Source organism: Thermobia domestica, chromosome 14, assembly GCF_964235325.1.
Source record: "Thermobia domestica chromosome 14, izTheDome1.hap1.1, whole genome shotgun sequence".
In the NCBI taxonomy this organism is placed as follows: domain Eukaryota; kingdom Metazoa; phylum Arthropoda; class Insecta; order Zygentoma; family Lepismatidae; genus Thermobia; species Thermobia domestica.
Genome location: NC_137467.1, coordinates 87,608,245 through 87,623,885, shown reverse-complemented (window position 1 = coordinate 87,623,885; position 15,641 = coordinate 87,608,245). Strand labels below are relative to the sequence as shown.

The 15,641-nt window shown below is 31.9% G+C and overlaps 1 protein-coding gene across 1 annotated transcript in view; it reads left to right on the top strand.

The window, feature by feature from the left end:
* Window positions 1–7,330, top strand: part of LOC145670252 (head-specific guanylate cyclase-like) — an 891,926-nt gene extending 884,596 nt beyond the window's left edge. Inside the window, exons 9-10 of the mRNA XM_081738665.1 lie at window positions 992–1,146; window positions 4,679–7,330. Coding sequence (XP_081594791.1) covers window positions 992–1,146; window positions 4,679–4,874 — 351 coding nt within the window. The 3' untranslated portion in view covers window positions 4,875–7,330. The remainder of the gene's footprint in view (window positions 1–991; window positions 1,147–4,678) is intronic.
* Window positions 7,331–15,641: the final 8,311 nt, after the last annotated feature.

The window sequence follows — 15,641 nt, the reverse complement described above, 5'->3', positions numbered from 1 at the left end:
ACTGTCACAATTGTGAATATTGTTAGAGAGTCGCGCAGCGTTCCAAATGAAAAAAAGGAGGTGATGTTGATAAAATATTGTATCAAACTTGCAAAATCCATAATAAATACTATTACAATGACATAAGAAGCTTACGGGGAGATTGCTTTAATCGAAAGCACAAGTGTTTTGGGAACATAGATCTGAGTTGCTTATTACTGTAAAGAACGTTCGAGTGAGAAAGTCGAAATTGAAAACGTTGGCCATTGACCAGTTTGATGTTGTCGATATTACCCTTAAAGAGATCGTATCACTTGGACAAAATGAGGCTTATTAGCAAAGAGAAAAGAAATGAAAGAAAAAGACATGACAACGTTCCAACGATCCTCTACGGTCACAATGTTGCCCCATCTGTCATTTGTTTGCTTTTCTATCTAAAATCTAGCTTGTTAGGACACCATTTAGTTACATTTAGCAACATAGTAACTGCTGTAATCAGTGCTTTGAATAATGTCTCTGCTCAGTGCATCTAAGCAAGCTACCAAGTATGACACACACGTAGACATTGATGTATAAATATTCAGGAATATTATTCAAGAAATAATTAGTATGCATTTTTATTACTTTCCGAATTGATTTTGTATGCAGCTGTTTGTCTCCCAAAGTATTTAGAACTACTTTATTAATAAAGCTAGTAGGAAATCAATTAATTTATATTAGAAAATATAAAATCAAAGCATTAGGACTGCAACAAGGAAAATAATTTCAATGTAACTAGTACTTATTTGTCCATACAAATAATGGGAGCGAAAAGTGATCGTGACTTGATATCAATCTCGACGACAGACACAAAAATTAAAACTTCAAATCAAAACAAGATAAACTACTTATCTACGGCCTTTATTCCTTTCCATTTTGAAAATCAAACCACACATTTATTTTAGCCCCCCCCCCCGCCCGATAGACCTTACATAGAAACAGTACTAACTTACTTCATTTTGTATTATTACAGATGAGAATCGGAATTCACACAGGAACAGTTCTTGCGGGCGTCGTGGGAAAGATGATGCCTCGTTATTGTTTATTTGGACATAATGTGACTATTGCAAACAAGTTTGAGTCGGGAAGCGAACCTTTAAGGATTAACATAAGTCCTACTACTTACGAGTAAGTGCACCTTTTAAGAATATTTTTAATATAAGTTACATTTGATACATTAGAGCTGACGCTATTAATCTATTTTAACACATGTTTTCTACATAATGTTTACAGTATTAGATATTATTTGCATGTATTAAATTTAATAGTGATTGTTGACTCCCCAAACAGGCTATAGTCAGTTTTCTTTTAAGGACTACAACGTTTTGATTTTAGTTCCGGAGTACACAAAACAAAATAAGATTGTGTTGCTTCAAACATTGATTTTTCAGTAAAAGCCTTTGAATGACATTCAAAATGCAACAGAAAAAATTTTCTTACTATAATTTGGTTTCCAGGATTTCCAGTACAAGATTTTATTTTACAAGTCATTAATGTCAATAATGTTTTTCTAATTCACTATGGTAAGTAACAACTTCAAAACTTTTCATCGATGTTTTGCATAAAATGAGTTCGCTGTTTTTTGTTTTTCTGCCTTGGTGACAGTACTTCAAATCCCAATAAATTATTCGAAAAATAGGCGATTTTTTATGACATTTGCGTTATAATTTCCATGTGTTTAAGGAAGGAAGCATTAATAGGAATTGAGGATTTCAAGATTGGAGCGCAAATCACTAACAAGATCAGGTATGCAGATGATACGGTTATTATAGCTATAGAGCATCCCACCCTTAGATTGCAGTACAGAAGTAAATGGCAATGCTTTTCCTTATGCCCATTGTTGCCAAACTTAGCCTGAATTTTAGAAATAGTTTCTTTTACTAGGTATGAATAAATTATTGTAGAACATTGTATTCTCTATCAAATAATCTGCTTTTCTCACATCGAGAAGAATTTTCAAGCATTGAAATACATTGAAAGAGTGAAATCTTGCTAATGGCAAATTCTAACGTTGCGTTAAATATATCACGTCATAAGTTCGGAACTCTAAGAGATACAACATTGAAACTTATACAGCTATTAACACCATATATGATGTCAATGTTGGAAAAGTCTGCATTCAAAAAAACTTTTTGAATTTTAAAATAAAAAATAAAATGTAACAGAAAGTACGTATACTATTGCAATGCAATATCTAAAAAGTTGACTAGTGAGAAACTTTTTTATTTTTCAGGTTAGATGGGGGTGCAAAGAGAGAAAAATATTGAGAAAGAATTGAAGTTATTTTTAAAACAAATTGCAGGTCGATATCTTTCTTTATTTAGGTTTCATGACTTTTAATGTTAAGAGTCAACTTTCCAAAGCGCGCGCATCTGACGAGAAGAAAGGCAGTGACAAATCTTGCCAATGTCATTTTCCTTATAATGTTTGTTTTAAAGTTACTGATGTAGAGTATTGTGCTATACCGATGAGTGTTTACTGTTGATGCTATGCGAGCACGAATCTACTGCTTAACGGAAGCATATTCGCAAAACCGAATCCTGGACCTCACCTACGATAAACATTGCGTCAACTCCACTCAATCTTAAGTTCCACTACTTACTTTGCTTGTTTTCCTTGAGTTGCACGCACGCAAGCACGTACACACACAGACACACACACACACACACACACATATATATATATATATATATATATATATATATATATATATATATATATATATATATATATATATATATATATATATATAAAATGACAAATATCTATTAATAATAAATCTCCTTATTCCTGGTGATAAAAAGCAATTAGTTTTGTAATTGATTCATTATGGTTCGCATGTAGTCCTTAATGCTGTTTCAGATGCTGACAATTTTGACAATAAAAGTTGGTTTCGTTTGCAATTCCACTTCTCTTATTTACTTTGAATACACAAATGAAAATGACAAAAGCGTTCATAACAAATAACTTTATGAGCTCACAAAGCAGAATGAAAGGCCTCTTTATTCTTCCCTCCCCCCCAATGCTTCTTTAGGAAGCAGGGTTTGATAATTCTGTTTGGTTTTGTTTCCTCACCCAATGATTTGTATCTTGTTGGCTGTCACTATACGTGATTTAAAGTCACAATTTGCGCGTTTGTTTAGAACGGATATAATGGGGTTTATTTTCATTCTTCTTCAGTTTCCAGACTGATATTGTGTGTCTGAGGTGTCAGAAGTGAGTATAGAAACTAGGAGGTTCAGTTCCTATTCACCATTGCATATGTCATCATCATCATCATCATCATATTTTATTGGCAGACCACTTGCTGCAACTCAGAAGCTTCCATGATCCACGGTCTTCGGTTAACTTCTTCTTCTTCACGCATGATTTTTCTATTTTGATATCGTCCAGTAATTGTAGTCTCTTTTCGTCCCCTTCCTCTTTTTCCTGCCACCATACCCTCTAGCACGTCCTTCATGATACAGTCTTAAACATCGGAAGTGGGGAGAAGCCGCCTTCACAATATACTTTATTATGTAACTTGTTTGACAAACGGAATTGGATTAGCGGATATTTTGCGTACACTGACGTCTATATGATTCAGAGACTTGGACATTACTAAAGTTAGAGAAGAAATATTTAGAGAATTTCGAAATGTGGTTTTTGGAGAAGATGGAAAAGATAAAATGGACAGAGTGAGCAACAAACGAAGATCTCTAAAAACGGACAGGAGAAATAGGACACATCGAGGCACCATCTTTAGTAGGAAGGCTAATTGGATTGGACAAATCCTACGAAGAAATTGTATTCTTCATACCAGCAGAGAAGGAAATATAGAAGGAAAGCGAGGAATAGGAAGAAGAAGAATACAACTGATTGTTTGATGGTTTGAGAAACAGAAGAAAATATTTTAAGTTAAAAGAGGAAGTTGAGGATCAAAGACCTTGGAAGAAACATTTCCAGGTCTAAATCTAAATTTTAAAAAAAAATGTTTAATCAAAGGACCTGCCGAAAGGCAGAATACTTAATAATAATAACCATAATTTCCTTATCATATGAATCACAGTGCCATACTATACATCATTTGAAAGGTATCTTCTTTAGCTTTCTAACACACTATAGCACTCCAGAGAACGTCCATTACATGCTGCGAGGGAGGTGTTTAAATTGGTTAAGAAGCTGTGGCTTGCAAACGTTTCAATCTGACCCGTGTTCATGGGAACATGTTACCTTCGAATCACTCAAACTCTTAGCTCGCAAAGCATTTTTACTTTTTTCTGGCAGTGCAACTCCCAATCTATCTATCAATTTACACACACACACACACACACACACACACACACATATATATATATATATATATATATATATATATATATATATATATATATATATATAAATTGAGTTCATCATTGACTACGTTATATAACATTTTTACCCTTTTGGACTATACCAAACCACAGAAAAAACACATCGCAAAAGTAGTAATATTTGTTTCCGTCTCTATTAATGCAATGTTGGTCCCTGCCAACTGTTTTCGTTAGACAAGAAACCTGCGCCATCCGTTGAGTATCTTTAAATGTAGATATGAATACGTGACGACTGGGGTCTGTGTCTTAGGTTAATTCGAAAAATATTTTGCTTTTTTACTATAAAGAATCAAATATTTTTATTTCAGATTTCTCATTCAGACACCTGGATTTTCGTTTGAAGAGAGACCAAGAGAATGCCTTCCAAAAGGATTTCCTGACGATATTCCAGGAACTTGTTATTTTTTGAATTCTTTCTGCCACCCTGAAACTTCTGAAAGTGCAACTTTAGATGACCATATATCTAAAGCCATGTCTGGCTTAAATTTAGATTCATCACAATAGCACCGGAAAAGCTAGCAATTTATTTACAGTAGTTTAATATGTAATTTTCGAATTAAGAACTTGGGTATTACATTTGTAACACAGTATTTTTTTCGTGCACTTCTAAATGTAGTTGTATGTACGAATGTGTCTCATATGTGAGAAAGTGCGCATTGTACGCAAAGTGAACATATTTTCTGATTTGCTTTATCTTAATTTATTATAATGTGTATTATGTGTTGAAGTTTTCATTGAGGATGTTTAGAACTGTACATTAGGACTGTATATTTCAAGTTTATTGTTACAGATATAGTTGGCAAATTAAGTAATATTATTGCTGTATGGTTTATTATTCACCCGGAATATTGATAATATTACACACGATATTTTCAAAGTTATGAAGAATTGATAAGTGGCGTGAATTCCTGATATAGAGCCATATTAATATTAAGTAAGTTTTAATGTAGGCAATATAATTTAAAATTTAGTAACTGGGTGTATCATGAGGCCAAATCTCATTAACAACCAACAATTTACTGATTTCAAGTGAGCATTTTATGTGATTTACCGAATTTGAATATTGTGTTACAGTATGAAGAAAGTTCCGTAATTTCAGAAAAAGGAACTGATAGATGACAGAAAAATAAAAAAAAAAAAGGATTCAAGATCTTGTTAGTGGTAGACTTACTGCTGGCATGGAAATAGATGAATCAGTCAGAGGATTCTGATTGGAAGCGTTTTAAATAGTCCTAATTCTCGAATTAAGTCGAAACCGCATGCGCGAATACATTCGCTTTCAATCTGATGGAACACCATACTTTCCGTTAAAGATGAAACTTAATCTGAGAGAACAATTTGGTGAGAGATGAGTTGTTTGCAGGGCACATATCCTTCAGTTTGCATGTCTCCAGATTTTTGGCCTGTGAAATGCTAGTAGACTTGAAACTTCAAAACAAGGAAGCATGTAGAAATCCTAAAAGCTAAAATCCGTAAGGTTATTCAGCAAATAGCGAGGGAAATCCTTCAGGTTACAATTCTGTCTATTCAGAGTTTCAGCAATGTTTGGACATTCGCGGAAAAAAATTGTTGTTGAACAGCTCTATGCAATAATAAAATTATGAATTTTAACCATAGTTCATCACTTACTTTATTTTAATTCGCATTTCCGTTTGGGATTAATTACCTTGTTGTATTATTCAAAGATCTGTAGAGCATACTTAGTAAATATATTGGAATTCACCTATATTATCACATTTGTTGTTCAACAAAGTGAGTGTTTTATTGTTTTTAAAATATAAACGAAGCACTTAGGTATATATAGTCGTTGCTTTAACGATATTATTTTAATAGTGTCAATATATCAAAATCACATTTTCTGACGTTACATAGTTTGTATTCACCATTACCATCGAAAGTACAGAAATACGTTCACATCCTTGCCTATAACTCAATGTTCTTTGCAAGTAAATCATTTCCTTTCATACCATGTTATAGTTTGTGCAATTGTGTATTTTGAAAACGTATTTATTTTTTATTATTTTTGAACCTAGTGTATGTCTTTCATCTTCTTTACATTAACTATTTTGTATTACCGACGTGAATATGTTGAAGTAAAAAAAATATTATTGTAGAACTGACAAACAGAATTTAATTCCTTATTGGCTATAATTGGATACATAAAAACATCAAAATGAGTACGTAAATATACAACACTATTACTACTAGCCAATGATACTATTAATACTATTACTACTACTATTACTACTACTAATGATAATAAGATAGTGAATCAAGGGTACTGCATGTTAACATCAGTATGCCGTTTCTAGAATTGAATGAAATATCAAGAAAATAAGATAAATATTTTACAACCACGGCCATGTAACGTCTCAGCGTAATTACAATTAATAAAAGATACAGTACTACTACTTTTAAGCTATCTGCCAGTAAAATCTAAACGCTAGTAACCATATTTTAATCATAGGTTGTATACTTATGTAATTCCAAACAATTATTTTATAATTTGAAACAATATTCTGCCTATTGATGGATTTATATATACTGTATATTTAACAAAAATGTATTTTTCATTCAACTCAAGTTGGTTTCCTCTGTGCACATGTCATCATCTGGTTTCCTGATCTAATCTAGCATTTTCTAATAGCACATGCCTTTTGGACAAAGTAATAATGTTCTTAATCAAGGGACCCTGTTAACAGGAATAACTTTCCTTATTCTAACGGGTAAAGGACATCATACTACAGTTGCTTGCAGATATCTTGATGTAGACAAAATTCCTTTATTCAGTATTTTGTTGACAATATCGTACTTGTTTTAGCCCTTGAAATGATTCTTCAAGCGAGTGCCTTAGTAAGTTTGTGTCTTGTTTCGTTTTGCTTACAACAATCCAAATTATCCCAGAAATGTATTTCATATATCTATATCTATCTGTCTATACATACACACACACACACACACACACATATATATATATATATATATATATATATATATATATATATATATATATATATATATATATATATATAATCACTTCTTATTTAAAGGTTAACGATGAATTTCCATAGTTTCAAATCAGACCTTCCCATTTAGAACAAATTGACTTACATGCATAAGATCAGTTCATTACGTAATTCACTACCCAGACTGATATTTGTAAATTTATCTGGGAAAAAAGTTTATTTTGTTGTTCCTACGGAAGTTCATACAATTCATTGAGTGATATTTCAAATGGGTATGTATTCAAGGAAGCAGCAGGATCTGTATCTGCTCAAAAGAAGCTCTTAGATCCCGAGGTGCATGTGGCTTATCCTTGTCGTCTCGATGAGTAGGACATTTTCTCAATAAAGGGTATTCCCCTATTGTCCCTAACTTCACAAATACAGTGGTTGCTCCTGTGGTTCCTTTCATTGTGTACCAACTGGGTATATTCTTACGCAGTATCATTTAAATTTTAAATGTTTGTACATCATTCTCTGCCTTAGAAATTTTATAACCTTGCACCAACTTTTACGATTCCTTTCTCTTGTTCCAATATTTATAAACAGCACCGTATAATTACGTTTATGACATTTTGAAATAGATAATATGCTGATATACAACTGTACTTCCTAATAAAGCATAATAAACGTTCATATATATTTTCTATATATTTTATTCTTCTATAAAAGTGAACAACTTAAATTCGAATACAAGAATCACATCACAATCTTTACAGGAGGCATTGGATGGTAAAGTGACGTAAGTCACTATTTGGACATTTTGAAATATTGAAACTTACGTCACTTTGCCGTGAATGGTCATCGTGAATTCGAATTTAAGATGTTCTTTATATTTCCATTTCTTGGCTTATTTTTAACTCTAAGATACTCAACTTTGCTATTGAAGAAGTTATGGTTTTGAAGTTGACGGAAATGATTTAATCTCGTTTTTGAGAAAAAATGAGTTACGCCACTCTGCCATCCAACGCCTCATATACGACTTTATGTACAACTACCTAAAAGTACTCAGTTAAAAAAAATGATTATTGTGAAAGAAATGTCGCCAATAGCAGATGTGAAATTACAATTTACTTAGTGTGAATTAGAGACTATTTGAGGTGGTTTCATCCGAAATATCTGACTTGTAGTACAGCGTTCATAAAATAGTAGGTGAATGTTATATTAATTATGTTTGTTTGTGCGATGCAGTTCACTTTTTGAATGCATGTTTGTACATATACAGACTTAAAAAATTGTGTGAATCTTTTCTGAAAATATAACGTATGTACTTGGTGCAATTAAATGTTAAAATGCAGAGAACGTGTTGTTTGAATTCCATTTGTTTATGTTATTCTACTCCTATTAAGCTAACGATAATGTGCAATTTTTGTGTATGCATTATTTCAAATGATGAGCGACAGGTCTAAATATATACTAGTTATTTCCTAAAATTCTAGGAAGCTTCTTTCTAATGTCATTTTTTACTTGCAAATGTTCTCAGCTACTCTAGGTTTTAACGTGTACTAGTCTTTAACATCAAAACTGATTGACGTAATGATAACTTGTGCAAAAGTACTATTTCTTTACTATTTATCAAACGTATGTAAATATAAATTCCACAATCCTTATTTTGACGTATTTAAACGTTGATGTGGAATGATTGTCAGTTTCCAAAGTGTTATTTGTTTAAAACGTTTTATATTAACGAAATTATACAGAGTAAGTGCAAAGTTTCTATTTCGCAGGTTTTGTTTGAAAGTCAGTGCCAAAAGCGGTGTTAGTTTTTCAGCTGTAGAGTTTGAAAAGAGGTTTCGGTTTATATCTAATTATTTTCAGTTACATATATCACTCATAGAAAATAGTATTAAAGATCTATTTTAAATGGGTCATTATTTAACAATCTAATATTTGTTGTGTGTATCATTATTGGACATCGTTTTTCATACGTTGCTGTACCAATGTAGTTCATTAGTCATGGATTTGAAACTAGCATTGTTATAATCGTATATGTCTATATAAATATATTAGATATATGCTGAAGTTCTACAGTGAGCATGTAATTCCAAATGGAAAACTTTGTTATTAAATCAAAATTACTCTTACTTCTGTAGATATATTTAGAGCGTAAGTTTATTTTATACATTTAATAATTGTGAATGGTAATGTTACAATTCCAAATCGAGATGATATTTATATCCGTGTTGCTGTTCGTAATTACATATTAACATTTGATTACATTATTATTTTAACATCAATCTGTACCTATAGAATCTTGAGAGACACTTCAAACACTACACGCGTAACGGGGTTAAACGTAATGAATCAATTTTCTTCCAATTTATACTATATGGAGGTATAAATTCATATGTCTAAGTCAATAAGATAGACTCATTACTTGTCTCTTGAGCGTTCAATTACCACTTAAGCTATTAGCCCGATTTTATCCACGAGGTTGTGATATCGTTGCTGCATCAGAACGTTTTCCAACTGTGTTTCGTTAAATAAGTGTTCTTATACACGACAGTGCAGATCTTCAATCGCATCGGTCTTACCGCTGGCTTTTACTATCCGATTTTCATTTTCATTGTGTCATATGGTGTATTTTATACACAACGATTCATTTTACCAGTCGCCCCTAATGCAGCCAACCTCCACGGTCACTGCCACACTTTCAGTTGCTTTTCATTGTTTGAAGTTGACACATCAAAGACGAGTAACAGTGATACAAAGAGTTAAAGGTCTTCACTGGGCAGATCTTGCACGTACTGCCTCTCCACTTTTGCCATTAGCGTCGTGACAGAACCGGAAGTAAAAAGAGAAATAGCATACCCCGAGTGGTTGAGTAACGCTACAGCAACCGCGTGAATAAATCGCTACGTGTTACTAATTTTTCTTCTGCTGGTTACTCTTTTGCCTTGAATTGATTCTCATCAATTTCTTTAGCAGATAAACTGAACCATTTTATATAAATCTTATAGATTAAGAAAAATAAACAGAATTAGATATACTGCTCGCAACTAATTTTAAATTGCACTTGTATATATAACAATTATTTGCTTACATGTAAATAAAATATATTTTTAAATTATATTTTATGCAACAATATACGTACCTTGTCTAGGCATTGAACTTCCAAATTTTTGACATAACTAAAATAAAGTCAAAGTACGGAAATTTCCAACTATTCGATGAATGACTTACGTTAGGGACGTACTTTTAAAATATGAGCTAATTCCTGAGAAAAACAGGAAAAATAGATATAACGATTAGGAGAATACAAAAAATCAAGTGTTTGCAATGTACTAACAGTTTTAGATTCACGTAAAACATGCCTCAAAAACTATTGACTACACTATCGGTGTTCTTATTTGCCAGTCACGTCGCGTGTTATTAATATTACAGTAATAGTCTGCTCTATCCATCCTCCATGTGATTTACTGGGAAGCGAAGCAGCAAATGGTAACTTTACCAAACATTACGTTGGATATTACTGTTGTCAAGTCTAAACATTCAGATATTTTTCCAATACGTTAACTATAGGCTACAATTTTTTATGCAGAAAAAATATATATGCCAAGAAAGAACCTATTAGTATATCAAATGTAAGTACTTAATATGTAAATTATTTTTTGTACACATTTCATTGTTTTGCAACTTTTCACGTTGTTCCTAATTCAAAAGATAAATTTCTTGCACAAACATGAAACAATTTAAAAATTGAAAACAAGTACTTTGTAAATACATCTCTTTGAAATATAATTGTTTATAAATCCATTGTAAATAAGTGTACGAAGCATGTCAGACCAAACTGTATTTCTGTTTTTATCCAGCATTTAAGAATATAATTTAAAATGCCAAGAGCATAAGAGAATAACTCTGTAAAAATTGTATATTTCGAGACTTGTAGTTAAACTTATGTTGAACTCATTTTATGCACTATTGTTTGTTATCTATTTTATTCCGTGTTGTTAGACTTCTATCCTATTTAGAAAATCTTTAACGTTAGCTTCATACTGTTTTTGTGTGTACCTTATGTAAGGTAGATAAATTGTGTCAATAACATAATTTATTTCAACTAATCACTAACATTTCAATAAAGTGGTTATTTCATAGGGAATAAAGACGCTTTCTCAAACAAGCAATATTTTGGTTGTTTTTATTTAAGTTCCTTACAATATAACACCACGAATTTGGATTCGCTAACGATGCATTGTGAGTTTAAAAATGAACATTTGTATATTCGCTACATAACCATATCGGAAGAAATACTGGCCCCTGCTATAGAATTGCTCTATCTATGGTAACACCGCATCTGCATGAGAACCAAACGCCTGGGTGCACATTTGAGAAGTGCTGAAGAGAAGACATATGGATATAATTTCCATTCATCAGTAAATCTGTATTTCAGTCTATTTCTGAATTGATCCATTTCTTGAAATAATTTCACTGGTATGTTGTTGAATTTTAACCTATATACTTCCCGCGTCCAAAGTTTTCCAAGTTCCTTAAAATTGTCAGTTTGCCAACAACGCATTCGAAGTAATAATAAGAGAAGTCATAGGAAAAGAATAATGAGACTTCCTAACACAGATCGTAGTTTGCTGTTTGAAATACTCAGCTTCTCTTTTGTTATTTAATGTAGTGATACTATTAGAGCAAAATAATACTTTGGCGAATGCAGAAAACTTGACTGTAGGTAAAACGCACACTCTTTCGACGCTTTTCAACCACAAAACTCGTTAAAAAGAACAAGGAGAGTAGTTAAGATTGTCCTTCTCTCTCCCTACAACAAGAGGGAAGATTTGCAATTGTTTCGACAGCCATATGTAGTGAGTTCTTTTCTTTTAGGGGGAATTCAGTTCTTTTAATCCTGGCTCGAATCCCACTCGGGACTTTTATTTATTTTTATTTTGTATCTTTTCCGCTATTCTTGACGTACAATTTTATATGTATTACACCGAGCTCATTGACAACTTTTTAACCTATAAACAAATAAAAATTCGTACATGCATAAACCTTTTCTATATATCCCAATGTGGTTCGTCCTTAGTGCAAATTACTTGATACATTGATCCACATAATTTTTGTACTCGATAATAAATCCAGAGTTGTAGTGTTCAAGAAATCACTGTTAGCTCTATCATCTCTACTAGAGCGTAGTATATTATTATTATTATCATTAATAATAATAATAATAATAATAATAATAATAATAATAATAATAATAATAATAATAATAATAATAATAAAGTAGGAAACAGAAGAAAAGATTTGAGAGTAATAAAATTGGTTAGACATTTCATTTCTTCAACCTATGCAACATTATCGAGTCTTGGTGCATGAGAACAAGTTTAGACAGCTCTTCACGGTGAACTCTCGTATTTTCACTTAAATGCCTCAATAGTTGACAATAGGATAGTCGAGTCTCGTATCACTGTTTGTTACAGTGTCTATCATAAGAATACTCTAAGAAATCTTTACGTTTTACGTCCCATGTTTATGCTGGTTGGGCTAAAGGAGATGGTGATGAGAAATAAATGAAATGGTGGAATAAAGAAAGTAGGAGAAAGCGGGATAACCCCGAGAAAAAACACTAATGCTCTAAGAGTTCTATAAAACACCGTACAGTTGTTAGTTTGTTTCATTTAATATGTCGGGCCAAAGTGTTTTGTTATATGCACTCGCTATACGATAGAGGAAGAATAATATAATGTCATGTATAATCTTATTTTGTAGATGTTTATTTTCAGTGGATAGACATTAATGTTTGCTAATTAGTTGTTAAGGATTGTTGCTGATTAGGTTTACTATAGTAACAGTTCCGTTGCCAGAATTGTTTATGTATGCTTGTTAAAAATAAGCCAAGAGACATCACATTTTGAAAAAGCGTACTACATCGCTGCGAAACAAATAATAAGTATTCTAAAATATAGTGATTATAAATTTTTAAAAACAGTGCTTAATTTTTGATTATTCTCTTGTAGTAATTAGCAACCATATTTTATATTTAGTTAGCATTACGAAATGAAAGTGAAAGCAAACCGAGGTCATGTTATATTTTATGGTGCTTTGGAAGAAAATTAAAGACTGTACACAACGGATTACATATTATTGAAAAATCAAATATACACCAGATACACCAGACTAACGATGAAACCTTTTCAGGAAAATAGGCCAAAAGAACAAGCTTCTGAAATCACTAATCTAAACCTTCAGAATTTCATGCAACAGATAGAAGAACTTATGGAACAAATTACCTTCAGATTAGAACAATGTCATAGCACCAAGTTAAAACAAATCGAACAATAAATAGGAACAAATCGGACAATATCAGATGGCGAAATGAAACCTCAAGATGCCAAATTAGAATAACAACTGAATTCTAAATTGGAGCACACTTTGAACAATCTCAAAGTTAAAAATTCTGACAATTATCTCTTCTTTGAAAAGCAACTTCAATGGAATGGAAGCACGGATTGATAATAATTCTGCACAAATCACAGAGTTGCAAAAGAAAGTTCTGGACGTTATTAATCAATTAAAAACCAGTCATGTGATCAATCATAATATTCCAGTTAAAGAGATCCTAGATTCTTCTAGGTTGCAGTTCCAGTCATTCTTCAGCATAAAGTCCACAGGCAAGAAAATATCAGAAGCACGCATGAATGTACAGCCAGGGAAGACACAACTACGGACCCTGAGACTGAAACGGATGAGGGAAAACCAAAACGAAATACTGTATACGTAACTCCTAGAAAATGAAGATCTTTGAAATGTAGTAATTCTAAATTTGTAAATGCACCCTTAAAGTTTAGTGACTTTAAAACATTGACAAAACTCAGCGTTCGTGAAGACAACATTCGGCTAGTATTTTCAGAAAATGGTTTGAGGAAGAATGTGATTTGATCGGTATTAATAAGTCTAATTTCCTTAAGGTTTTATCTCATATGCTGTTGCAAGGATGTTCAGTTTAGTTTAAGGCAATTCGGAATGCCTTACCTAACTATGAAGATTTAAAGAGCATTTTGTTACGGTAAATAACTTTGAGAGTGATTTCATATTAGCTAATTGGGACGTATATATTAGGAATAAGAATATCATGGACTTTGTAATCACCACCTATAATGAAGTAAAGTTACAGAATTCATTTAAGCGAGATTCGAGAATCGTTACATCCATTTGAATTTTGTTATTATACAAATTACAGCAGATCATATTTCTTCGCAATGCATGCGTTTTTACTATTTTTATTGATAGTATAAAATTTTGAAACCCAGATGATCTTGCAATATGGTGGACATAGGAATGAACGTAATACTGTCCACAGTCAAATACCTATACGTAATATTAGTGTTAGACAAGGTAGTAGCAAACAAAAGGTGAATTACACTTTTTACCGGTAATGTAAACGAACCTAATGCTAATGATACGTAATTCAGGATTTAAAGTAATATATATATATAATTAACATAATCCAGATAACAGATTTCGTAATAATTTAAAAAGAATATGTGGCAGAAGTTTTCATAATCTTCTTTAAAAGAGACGAACAAGAAATTAATTGAATTGCCCTAACAGAACAATCATAAGTGTGCGCGGTGCAATGTGATTTAATTGAGGCGTTGCATCAGAATACTTAACCTAATTACTGCTTGCAGAGGACGGGTTAAAACCACGCCAGCAATAAAGACTCAATATAAATTTATAAATGTATCAATTAGTGACCATGCTTTAAACTCTTATGTTGATTAGCATTTTTCTTGGAATTGAAGTCTAATTTCCTACGTAGGATTTTAAATATACATATATAACACAAATAATACCCTTCGTGTCATACAAAAAGCAAATTATTGCAAATTATTAAAACTTTGGTTACTCAAAAGGGATTATCCAAAGCTAATTTAAATGATTCTGATTTTTCTGATTAATTCTTAATAAAATAATTCTGTCTCATGTATAATTTTAATGTGCAATCAAATGTTGCTTATTTCTTTACTTTTAATTATTCTTCTGATATATTGAGATTCTTATTTTGTTTCAAGATACTGTATATACGAACTACATTTTCTAAATTTGTGGTAACTGCACCCGAACGAAAGAATACCATTATGTTTTATTTTAACTTATAGTTTCTCTAACAACAATAACTCATAATGAAGAAAAGAATCTAATTCTGGCCTTAATTAAATAATTGAATGTTTCAACTCAGAGGGAAGAAGAAAAACAGTATGCTTGGATAGTACAATGAATTCGTTGCTCAATTTGCTCAGCATTCAGGTTTGAAAAC